The 11,838-nt window shown below is 36.1% G+C and overlaps 1 protein-coding gene across 1 annotated transcript in view; it reads left to right on the top strand.

The window, feature by feature from the left end:
- Nucleotides 1-6,035: 6,035 nt before the first annotated feature.
- Nucleotides 6,036-11,838, top strand: part of LOC117937215 (mucin-13-like) — a 7,561-nt gene continuing 1,758 nt past the window's right edge. The window contains exons 1-9 of the mRNA XM_034861006.1: nt 6,036-6,176; nt 8,417-8,773; nt 8,889-9,011; nt 9,612-9,721; nt 10,112-10,170; nt 10,292-10,455; nt 10,897-11,025; nt 11,134-11,179; nt 11,393-11,430. Of these exons, the coding sequence (XP_034716897.1) occupies nt 6,122-6,176; nt 8,417-8,773; nt 8,889-9,011; nt 9,612-9,721; nt 10,112-10,170; nt 10,292-10,455; nt 10,897-11,025; nt 11,134-11,179; nt 11,393-11,430 (1,081 nt within the window). The 5' untranslated portion in view covers nt 6,036-6,121. The remainder of the gene's footprint in view (nt 6,177-8,416; nt 8,774-8,888; nt 9,012-9,611; nt 9,722-10,111; nt 10,171-10,291; nt 10,456-10,896; nt 11,026-11,133; nt 11,180-11,392; nt 11,431-11,838) is intronic.

Here is an 11,838-nt window from a genome sequence, read left to right on the forward strand (position 1 = left end):
TTCTAGTCATTCATTACTACCTCTGCCATACCTTTGCCATGTTTCTCTCTAATGTACGCTTGCCTTCTTCTAGTTTTACACACATTTTGCCATTCATTTCAGTCATAGAAAAATGTACAAATGGAATGAAGACTATAACGCAGAAATTCAGATTCAGTGACCGTAGATAGTAATGTGTAATTTTGTTTTATTTTGTTAGATATACAGAGAGCTCCATTATCAACAAAAATGCAGACATTGGGAAGCCTTACATTAGCCACCCTCCTGCCAATAAACCATTGGTTAACAGTAGCTTAGCAAACAGCCAGGCGACCTCTGTTAACAAGCAAGCCAACGCCTTGAAAGCTTTTGCCAATGCTGGGGTGCCCAGGATCCCACGGGCCACAACCAACAGCTGGGACAGCAGGACCAACCCGGAGATGACTCTAAACGCTAGCCGGCAAAACGTGATCCCTGTGGGGAGGAACTGGGTAAGTATATACGTTTGTGTGTTTGATGTTCAAAGAGACAGAGCAGTAAGGGCAAATTAAAGAAGTATAAAATGTAAAAGGGTTTTAGTTCATGGAACAAAAAGAAAGTAGAATGTTAGTAGAAAATATTCAGCAGAGGAAGAGAAGTTAAAATCTGGCATAAGCTTGGTTTTCTAATTTTCTCATGAGGAAATTCTCTTTTCATTGTAGCGTTTGCCTGATGACCATGATGACACAAACGCATATGCTCAGACTCAACCCCAGAGCAGGTTCTATGCTCAGAATCGACCTCAGATCAACCCATATGCTCAGAACCAAGGCCGCAGCAACCCTAACTACATGCACGACAATGGAAGAAGGTTTAAGGATTCACAAAGATTCCTTCCAAGTCCACAAATTGTTGGTCCAACATCAGGAGACATACGTTTGAACTCATCACTTTTTCATTAAACTATTACAGTCACTTTACCTTATATACTACTGACTGTTTATACAAACTGTTAACACCTCTCTCTATAGATTTATTTCTTCTCCTCTGTGTATATGTTAACTACATACCTGCTTACATTCAAACAACATTCAGTTCATTCACTAATTAGTAATGTTTTCATTTTAGCCCTATAATTAAACTGTCCTATCATGTCTTAGATTTTTATTTAGTTTCTCTTTGTTTGAGAGAGACCTAGATTCAAGATTTACATTGTCAAATACTGCTTCTTGTAATTGTTGTGCACATGACAATAAAGAACTTGAAACTGGTTTTGAATCTAAGGAACATTAAACATTTATGAATATCATAATGAAATTGAGATTGTTATATATTATATTTATATTATAAGAGTATTGGATTTTATGTGTCTGCTTCAGTTTGACCATTTGTTTGTTGGTTAGTCTGTCAGCAGGGTTATAGAAAAACTACTGGCCTTCTTTTTGTGAAATGTAGAGTGGAAGGGTGTAGCATGGGCTAATGAAGAACCCATTGAGTTTTGGAGTGGATCATAATCACAGGGTGTACACTGAAATTATTTTTCACTTTCAAAATACAAAATACACAAGTTCAGCAGAAGAGGTTTTGTGTTTTCAAGTGATGTGTTTAATCTATTTTTGTGTCTCTTCTGTTGATAACATCAGTGAAACTCGCCAACGAACGTGTAACCAAACCTGCCGGTGAGGGCTGCTGTTTTAACGTTACATGACCCTGTCTTGTAAGTTGCCCATCAGCATGTGTTTACAGCTTAAGTTAAAAAAAAACACTTCAAGTTCTGCACTTAAAATGTTACTTTGAAAATACTTTGAATTACACAAGTATGAACAGCACTGTGTACTTGAGTATCAAAGGTGAAAGTACAAATAGTGAGGAAGCTTTGTACCTTTCCGTATATTGTGCCTGCTGCAGTCATCTACCCCTTAATATTTATTCTACAGTACATGTTTATTTGGTACATTAACATGCACTTTTACTGCTTTTTGCACTTTTGGTTAAATGCTAAACTGCATTTTCATTGTCTCTGTACTTCACTGTGCAATGACAGTAATACCCACCAGTTTTTTCTTGTACCATCTGCTCACTGACAACATCCATGGCTCTTGCCAGCAGCAAAGTTTCATAACAGCCTCTGTTTAAACTTCCCCCTCCAGTGGAACTTGTGTTGTCTGCCGGAATCCCAATCCAGTCCCCTGTGCCCTATTTTGCAATGTTAATTATGAAAGCAAGAAACAATATGTGTGTCCACCCAGTGATTCAGATCTGTTACCGAATGTAATGAGTTATTCTCATGCTTTATTCTTTTCATGTTTTTTTGAAAATCCTGTTGACGCACAGACACTGAGCCCAAAAAATATATCCTCTTTGGTGCAGATAAAAGTAATAATAAAAACAAAATGGGTCACAGACTGGAACCCTGGGGGACACCTTTAGTTATCTCAAGAAAATCAGTATGTGTCCTACTTCATCGACACACTGAGTTTGAGCTACAAAATAATTTCTGGACCATTTTACAGCATTAGGACCAAACCCACCATGTCTATGGTTGTTCAGCAGACACAATGACTCCACAAATACGTACATAATAATATTTTTCCAAGGAACAAATAAGATCATTTGTCACAACCATTGCAGCAGTACTGGTAGTGTGGCCAGGTCGAAAACCAGATTATAAATCAGTGATATTATCATCAAGTAGAAACTGTTTTACTGTAACTGTAAATTTTATATTTTTTCCTGGGATTCAAGGATCATAACCAGGACTGAGACTTTGAAAATTGCACAGATACTGTAGAAAGAGTAGAAAGAACAGAGAATCTTTTTCCAGTAAATATTGAAGTGGGGAAAAAAAACACTTAATCAGTGGTCAAAAGTAACTAAGTACTTGTACATGCTGTAAGTACTCTACATTAGTACCATGTTGAGGTACTTGTACTTTACTTGAGTATTTCCATTTCTGCTAGAGGCAAATATTGTACTTTATACTCTACTAATTTATTTAATAGGCTGGTATCAATGTCCCTCCCTCACCCTCAAGAACATTATGTTCAACTTAAATCACGTCATCATTGTCAGGAACAGCAGGTTGGGTGGGGTTTAGGATGGCCATAACTGTAAGTGACTTTGGACTTACGGTTAGCAAGAGGACCCAGTTGCAGTAATTGCTCTGTGGTCGCACCTCTGTTGACTCACGGCAACATGTTCATAAAATCTGATGGTGAAAAATGTAGCTGGAGAATTATACTATGTCTATGTCTTAATTTGCAGGAATGAAAAATGTACCTGCTCTGAAATAAATTGTTACGTTGAACATCATATAAAAAAATGCGATAAGTGAAATTTCAAAACTTTTAAAGTCACTTATGGAAAAATGAACACTTGTTAAAGGATTTTGAGGAAAAAATGAATAGTGAAATCCTTTTTGTTCAGCAAACCAGTGGGATTTATGAAAAAAATGCGGTCTTAACATAGTATTGGATATCATTTTTTATTATATCGATTGTTGGGTGAAAAGTAAAGACTATCATTGGAATGAAAGCAGGTTCTATTCCAGTGTTTTGAAGACATTCGTTGGCATTTGAAGAAATGTTTGAACGGTTTGCCAGATTGGACGTATTGTATATACCAGAAAATGGGGAAAATACCTGAACTTTCTGGAGGGCTCCTAAAGGATTTGTGATGGGCTTATAGTGTTCTCATTTATACAAATGTTTATTTGTTTTTTTGTCTATTTCGTTACAAGTTTGTTGAATGGGGGGGAGTTTTGTTCATGTTGTGAGCTGTATGTTTTATGTACAGTATCTATATATATATTTTTTTTAAGTTAATCAGAAAAAAAGATATTAACATTATTAGTAGTATTGTTATTTCACATTCAATGTGGAAGCCCTACATCGACTAAACAGATGTGTTTTAACCCATTTCAGCTTCATCATGTGCATTAGTGGAAAAATGGCTGAAACAGGTATGTTTTTAAATGTGTTTTAACACATTCGTTGTTTTGACCGCAACACAAACCAGGTTGAAAACATACCTGTTTTTGACAACAGACATTTTTCCACTGATGTGCATGATGACGCTGACGTGGTGCAAGACTTTCGTCGTGTGTTTATTCAGATATGCAACTGGGATCAAAGTTAATTTATAATTTCATCATTCATTCACAAAGTCATAATTTTATGGGTGGTGTTCGGATGATAGCTCTTATTGAACTTTGAAATAATTTAAAACATTACTTTAGATTAACATTATTGAGGTAACATTTAAAACACATTTAGATTTACCAAATTTTCCAACTTTCATGATGAGTAATTGTTAACCTTTTTTAGCTGTTCACCAACAAGATCGTATTATGTCATCCTATGATGTCTTTCAATCAAAGGTCACAAAATCCTTTGTCACACCCTGTTTTATTGGCCACATAGTTTCCGATAAGATAGTTCTAAATGCGTTGTATTACTTTCTGAAGTGACATTTTTAGACTTTTTTAATAATTGGCTTATTGGACAGAGTTGCTTACGTGATGTAGTATGGACACTGTTATGTTTTAAATAGTTTTTTGAAGAATTCATGTTTGTTAAAGTCTCTGGGTTGAATGATGACTGATGGAACTGCCATAAATTCATAAAATGATTTTCAAGGATTGTAATCTTCTCCCTCCTGTTTATCACAGTCCCTGTAAGTAACTTATAAAGTCTGGCTGAGATTAACAGTCCCATTTCCTCTAGAAAGAAGCTACAAATTGTAATGAACTAACCAACAGCGCTGCATGAATATAGTTAATTTAACATACATTGTTTGTCAATAAACTGAGGTAGAATTTAGTTTTTTGTTGTTGTACAAATACTCCAATTCTGTTGGACATGTTTTCAGCTATGACGATAAGTTCTGACAGGAAACATGTAATGTACATGATGTTCATTGGTGCCAGTGTAATGTGTTTGACAATGCACAATGATGGTAACCTATTTCAGTAAACTCTCTTATGCTTTAAAGCTTCTTCCTTATTTAAAAAAGCTGGTATGTGTCCAAGTCTATGTCTTTATGTCCAAGCTTTAGTTGAGTTGATGTTTACTCTTGATGTGTGTTGATCCAGGCACACAAATGCAGAACATAAGTAATTATCATTCCTCCTCAGTTGTGGTTTTAGACCAACTGTGAGTCATGACAACATTAATTACATTATTGATATTAACTGTGTCAAAAACATGACCTGTCCTAAAAACAGAAGATAAAAGATGTGTAGAATTTTAAGACAGACATTTTGTTTGCATCCATAAACTAAAAAGCAAAATACAATTAAATAAAAATAATGGAAAAGTACTGTATGTATTAATCTATGTGGCAAACAAATTGCAGGTTTTTGATTCCTTCATATTATCTATTGTACCAGCTTTGAGTTCTGGTGACCTCTGCTTTAGTTCATTGTTTCACAGTTAGTCTACCGTTGCCTTTAATACATGTTAACTGCTACGTTTAAGGTAACACAATTGATTTGATTATTTAATGTAGCATCAATCCAAAAAACGTCCCATGAGTGGCCACCCAGCCAATGAACCATGTCAGGTATAACTTTCAAGTTGGCCTGTAAAACATCTGGGTACTTTGTTGGGTGTTTATGGGAGCAATGACGAAGCAATGAAAAAGATTTTTTTTTTAAAGCGTCTTTTCTAGTAAAATGTTAAGAGGGTTTCTGATGATTCAGTAAGAGGTTTCTGATGTAATTTCAAACTACATTCATTAAGATCCTATATCAAACAGCATGGCCAGCTGTTCTATTCGTTGGCTTTTTCTGGATCAAATGTGTCTGAGGTTGTGTTTTTGATGGCTATGGTCACTCCTGTCTCAGTCTGGACAAGCCTATGTATAGCTCTTAGATCTGACTCACTTTCTGGTCATTAACAAAAACAAACTGGCAGATACACATCCATGTCATGGACGATTGATAAACAGATAAATGGCTTGGTAGACATGGAAAGTGGACACACCGAGTCTTCTTTCCTGTTCGGGAAATGTACTTTAGCACACAAAGCTGTCCTCGGGGGAGTGGCTAATGATTACAGTAAAACTGCCTTGGGAGGACTTCTGACCACTGAAGTCTCATCCACTCATAGCACGCTCTGGCTTTCTCTCTTGTGGTGAAGTTTTGACAGCAAGTTATTTTCCAATGGCTCAAAAATTCAAACTCCTCTCTGTTCTTTTGTTAATTTTAGCCTGTCTGGGTAAGTCGCCTGAATTTCTTACATCAACTTGAAATCCTAAACATTTTATAAATCTATGTCATTAGTCTCTGATAAGTGGAATATGTGGACATCAGATAAACTTTATAGTTTTCTTTTTGTCCAATTATTTAGATTATGTCTTGAACACAACTGGATTTTAGTTTTACATAAGTCGCCACCCAAAGGAGAGAAACACAGCATTTGTTCAATTGGCTTTTTATCAGATAGTGATAGATGTAATGAAGATTTATGGCATTGCATGACTTATTAAATGTAGTTCCAGTGATGAAAAATTAAATTGATGATGTAGGCTGACCGCTGAAACAGCATTGTTCCTTTAAATACCAGTGGACCTTTTCTCTCAACAGCCTGTTGTTTTCCGATTTAATCTCTTTTACCTCAGTTTTCTTTTTTAAATTTCAAATCTAGCTATCAAAAATCAACATTCATAATGAAGGCACAATTTTCACAATTGCTTCCAGTTGGCCATTTTTACCAGATTGGTTTTGCGCACACACACAATCAAATGCAAATTTGAAATAATGGTGTTGATGCGGACAATCTGAACTTACCTTATGACCCTGTTGTTAGCTTTGAGTAAGCTTTATTTTCATATGTATGGCCCTGTTATTAGTGTAAAAGACCTTCGTTGGCCCTTGTTTAGTATACTATCTGCATACAGGCAAAGGAAATACATGTAACAATGTGAATTGTACCTCAGTTTATCTCTTTTTGATATGTTTTTAATTCATTTCCTCACAACCTCAATACAAATGTGACATATTGCTCAAAATCATGTATCCTTAATTTGGATATGATTTAGAGTCTTTTTGGAACACAGTAATACACTTTCTAAAATTAGTAAATTAAAAATTTTAAATCTAAAATTGTCACTGAACTGGAACTTTCCTTTCTGAGAGCCTTCATTTCCTCTAAATCCCACAATTGTTCCACAGTGCAAATGTGGCTAGGATTTGATCTATTACTGCATATCAGTGATCAGTTGAATTTGAAAAACAAACTGTTTTACAACTGAGAACCATGATCATTATCTTTTAGTCCATACCATCTCATGTAATCTTGCTAGATCAATAAAGAGAAGTCTATTTCTCTAAGTCTCTAGATCTATGAGAACCTGATTGTTTTGATAGTGTTGATTTTCTTTGTTGTCGACCTTGTTAGCCCTTTCAAAGTTAATTTTAAGTGAACACGTTGGCAGTCAGCAGGTTGTTGGTTACTAGCTGCTACATTGGACTGTTGTGCAGTCTCAGCAGCAGGTCAGACTTCCTCAACTATAGCCAGAGATGGGCCATATTTCAATTAAATGTTCCTTAAAGTTGTATTTTGCTGGACAAAAAAAATAGGATGTAATTTGTACAGAAAACTTAAAGGAGCTGTATTTAAGGTTAAGCACTCTGTGAAGATTTAATGGAGTAATGGCGTCCTGAGCAGAGAATGAAGTCCCACTCCCTCTGTGGGTTTTAACCTGAACTTCTCTGTTCTTTGTTTTGATAGCTGGTTAGGCCGTGCGTCCATGTTAGTTCACGTGAATGCCTTGTACGCATACGCAGAGGGCTGTGACAGTGAAAGTGCGGTATTTGATCAATTGGGAGCGGTCCATGAGAGCTGTGTGGAGGCAATCCCAGACCACTTATTTTTTTAATATTGAGTAGCCAGCCCCTTTAAGGGGCTTTTACTTGTGTATTCAAAATACTTAAAATACATTATTTAATGTGTAATTTTATTCTCAAATAATTTTTACTTTGGCTGAATGCAAGTGAATAACATCTCATGTCCTGTCTCAATGGGAACTACCATAAGCTTATTTTATTTCGGTTCCCCTGGATTGAAGTGTTACACAAAAAAGAACACTCATTTTGTTTTTTGGTTGTTGTAGTATTGGGACTAGACAGTAGTGACCATATTTAGACTAGAGGGCGTAGCTGGGGAGGACGACGGCTAAAAGCCAGTGTTGTCTATGGTTTCAATGTTGCTGTGCTAAGCTTAATGCTACAGAGTCGTGTGTCAGACCCATATTATGGCTCCCAAATGCCTAAAATTAGATAATACCCTTATATATACAATATGCGTTTTGGAGGTTCTTTTTCTTCAAATTACTTTTATTTTAATTAAATACATTTTTCTCATGTTTTGGATTTTTTTTTTTACACATTTGATAAGCAAGTATTTGCAATTTGTAACAAATACGTTGATGTATTTTTGCCTATCTCTGACTGTAGCTTATACACCACCTTCAGAAGCTACCACCACTACACCACCTTCAGAAGCTGTCAACATTGGACTACCTTTAGAAGCTAATACCACTACACCACCTTCAGGACCTAGTACCACTACACCACCTTCAGTTGCTAACACCACTACACCACCTTCAGAAGCTAATACCACTACACCACCTTCAGTTGCCAACACCACTACACCACCTTCAGAAGCTAATACCACTACACCACCTTCAGAAGTTACCAACACTACAAAACCTGCAGAAGTTACCACGCCAACAGCAGATCCGGCTGGTCCATCCACAACACCAACACCTACTGCAACAACAACACCAGCTCCTACAACAACAAAGCTTCCTGGTAATTTCACCTTTGTCCAAAAATAAATTTACCCTGTTTCCAAGATGTCATCGTTTTCTGTACTGTAAACCCTTATATATATATATTTTTATTTATTTATTTTTTGCCTTTAAAGACCCTTGTTTTGGAAACACATGTGGCGATGGGAGCACCTGTGCGCCTCGTTTCAATCAAAGCTATGCATGCTTGTGCTTGGCTGGTGAGAACTACAATAATGAAAGCAGAAGATGTGAGAGTGGTAAGTATTTGTTTGCATACTAACACTATGAGGTTGTTACTCCGTGAGAAAGTGACTTAATGAATTATAATACAAAAGTCTAGTATGGGATGTAGGAGGACCTTGTTGAGAAGTGTTACTGTAAGCCATATTATCATCCTTTTTAGCATCATATTTGTACTCTTGGGGTCTACTAGGATAGGTTTACATGCAGAAAAAAGTGTGGGAGGAAAAGCTTAATTTAGAGTGAAATGTGTTTTTTGTACGTATACATTGATAACATGCACAAAAAAACATATAACACACTTACAGAATATCAGGTCGGTCAAAGTGATTACCACCTTTTGAAGACAAGTTACACTTCAATTGTTTAAGAAAACAACTTAAGCTGTCCTATCTTTACTTTGAGGTTGCTAGGTAAGCAGAGAACATTTTGTGCTAGCCTTGTCTTGAGTCTCAGTGCTAAGCTACCGGTAGGTGCCTTTATTTAATGGACCGACAGGAGAGTGAATTTATCTTCTCATCTAACTCGGCAAGAAAGTGAAAAAGCTTATATTCCTAAATAATTTGTTATAACAGGAGTGCATACAACTTTCCTAAGATGATATTTTCCTATTTTAGCCAAAGTTTTCCCTGGACAACTCACCCTGGCTGGATTCATTTACAATGAAAAAATGTCTGACATTACATCACAAGAATTTGAAGTTGTCTCAAAAACTATTACTGAAGAGGTAGGCAAGTTTTTATTTTTTATTTTATTCTTTCGGAATACAATTCAGGTAAAGCACACCCCTTGTGTTGTTTGAATAGGACTCATCTATTTTGCAAGGAGTGACACAGATATTTAATAATTCTATTATTTTATATACAGTATATTATTTTAACTTTCCTGTAGCTCACAGCTAACTAACCGTGGCCGTGGCATTATATCTGATGCAACAGCAAAGACTTAATGCCAGTGATAGTTCACTTAATTCACCAGTGCTACACTCCATGCATGTGGCAATGAATGTACTTTGTTGTTACATAATATCTATTTATCCCAGGAGTGAAGTTGATCTAAAGGGGTTGTCAGCTGATGTCCCAAACAAAATGTTTTTTTCTTCTTCTCCAAAACACAGCTGTTGAATGTTTTCAAAGGCTCTGTGGGTTACTCTACATCTATAGTGTTAGCACTCGGGTAAGTCAGACTCACAATGATCTGACTGTCTATCAGTCTAGAACCACACTTCCTACAGTCCACTTAAAGCATGTTGATTGCAGAATATGATCATCATTAAGTATGATTTTTGTCTATACAGGCCCACTAAAACCAGTAAAGTTTGGTCAAGGTCTGAGACAGGGGTCAGAGCAGATGTAGAGATCATCTTCTCAGAACAGGCTGAAATCACAACAGCACAAGTTGCAGAGACGATGAAAACAGCCAGCAGTGGAGACGGTGTTCTGGAAGGTGCAGTTTTTGAAGGTAAGTCTGTCAATCAAGTGTGAATGTCACTACTTTATCCAGTTTGATGGTGAGAATAATATTCAAACAAGACATTTGATTTCAGGAAGAACTTAATTGAAGAGTTTTGTGTCAAAATGCTGTATGCTACATCTGCAGCATTGTCTGAAATGAATTCATGAATTGAGTCATTTTATTTGGTCCTGTTGAGGGCAGGTTAGCGAGGGCCCGTTCATCGCTGCTTGCAGCTTTAATTTTATTTGTCATCAGTTATGAATCTGATTAGAAGTACATGTTTAGGCCCTCTGTCAAAGCACATATAGGGATATTTGTACAGTGTACAGAGTATCATTCAGCCAATGAGTAATAACGTCCTACTAATAACGGTATTTGTTCAACTCAATTGAATTTTGTGTAATAACTCTATCTCATCTTATTTTTTATTTTTTTTTTCATTTAAAGGTACAGACCTGTGTGAGAAGAAGCCCTGTGATGAGAGCAGTACAACGTGCAAATGGACAGATGGATCGTTTACCTGCACCTGTTTGAACAATTACATTGAAACGGACTTCACTACCAAACTGTGTGTTGGTAAGGGCCTTTATTGAGTGTGAGAAATATACAGACTATGCGTTACATAACAACCTTTTTTTTTTTATCTAACTCCCTCTACTTTTTCTACTTTTTCTACTTTTCCAGCTTGTCCCAGCGGTCAACAAGCTGAGGGTTCCAAAAAATGTGTCAAGTGAGTGTTTGAATGTCAAAGCATTATCCGTTTTGTAAAAACAACGTTCTATCCAATTAAATACCTTATTATATTTCAACAACATTTAATACAAATCATAGTGAGAGGGGAAAAGCAGAGTGCCACTGTTAATATGACCTGTGTCTGTAGAGAGCATGGGTAGAAATGAAATCATATGACATTATAAAATGAACCATTCTTCTTGTCTTTCAGTTGTCCATTTGGTTATTCTGGTTTTAACTGCAGTGAATGTGAGTATAAAAGCATGTATTTGACAATAAAGGCAAGAACAACAGACATTCCAAGATGAACATGAGTAATCCCTTTTTGACAATAGTGATTCATCCAATATATCAAATCAGAGGGAGCCCCAACCTATCCTGACACAGTAACATACAGCACAAAATCCATAGAAAATAATAGAAAATAATAAACATTGATAAAACATGGGTCGCCAAGCATTTTAGTAGTCAGAACCACAACTTGATTGAACTACATTACATGGACATTGGATCTTCTTCAAAGGGAGGAATACTGGATGCACTTTCTTAACACCCTCATTCTTAACAGTATGACTTAGAGAATTTTATTTGCTTGTTTCTTATGAATTTGTGACATCTTTTTTTAAGTTAAAAGAATACTATACTATATATAAAGAA

The sequence above is a fragment of the Etheostoma cragini genome, chromosome 21 (genome assembly GCF_013103735.1).
Source record: "Etheostoma cragini isolate CJK2018 chromosome 21, CSU_Ecrag_1.0, whole genome shotgun sequence".
Classification (NCBI taxonomy): Eukaryota; Metazoa; Chordata; class Actinopteri; order Perciformes; family Percidae; genus Etheostoma; species Etheostoma cragini.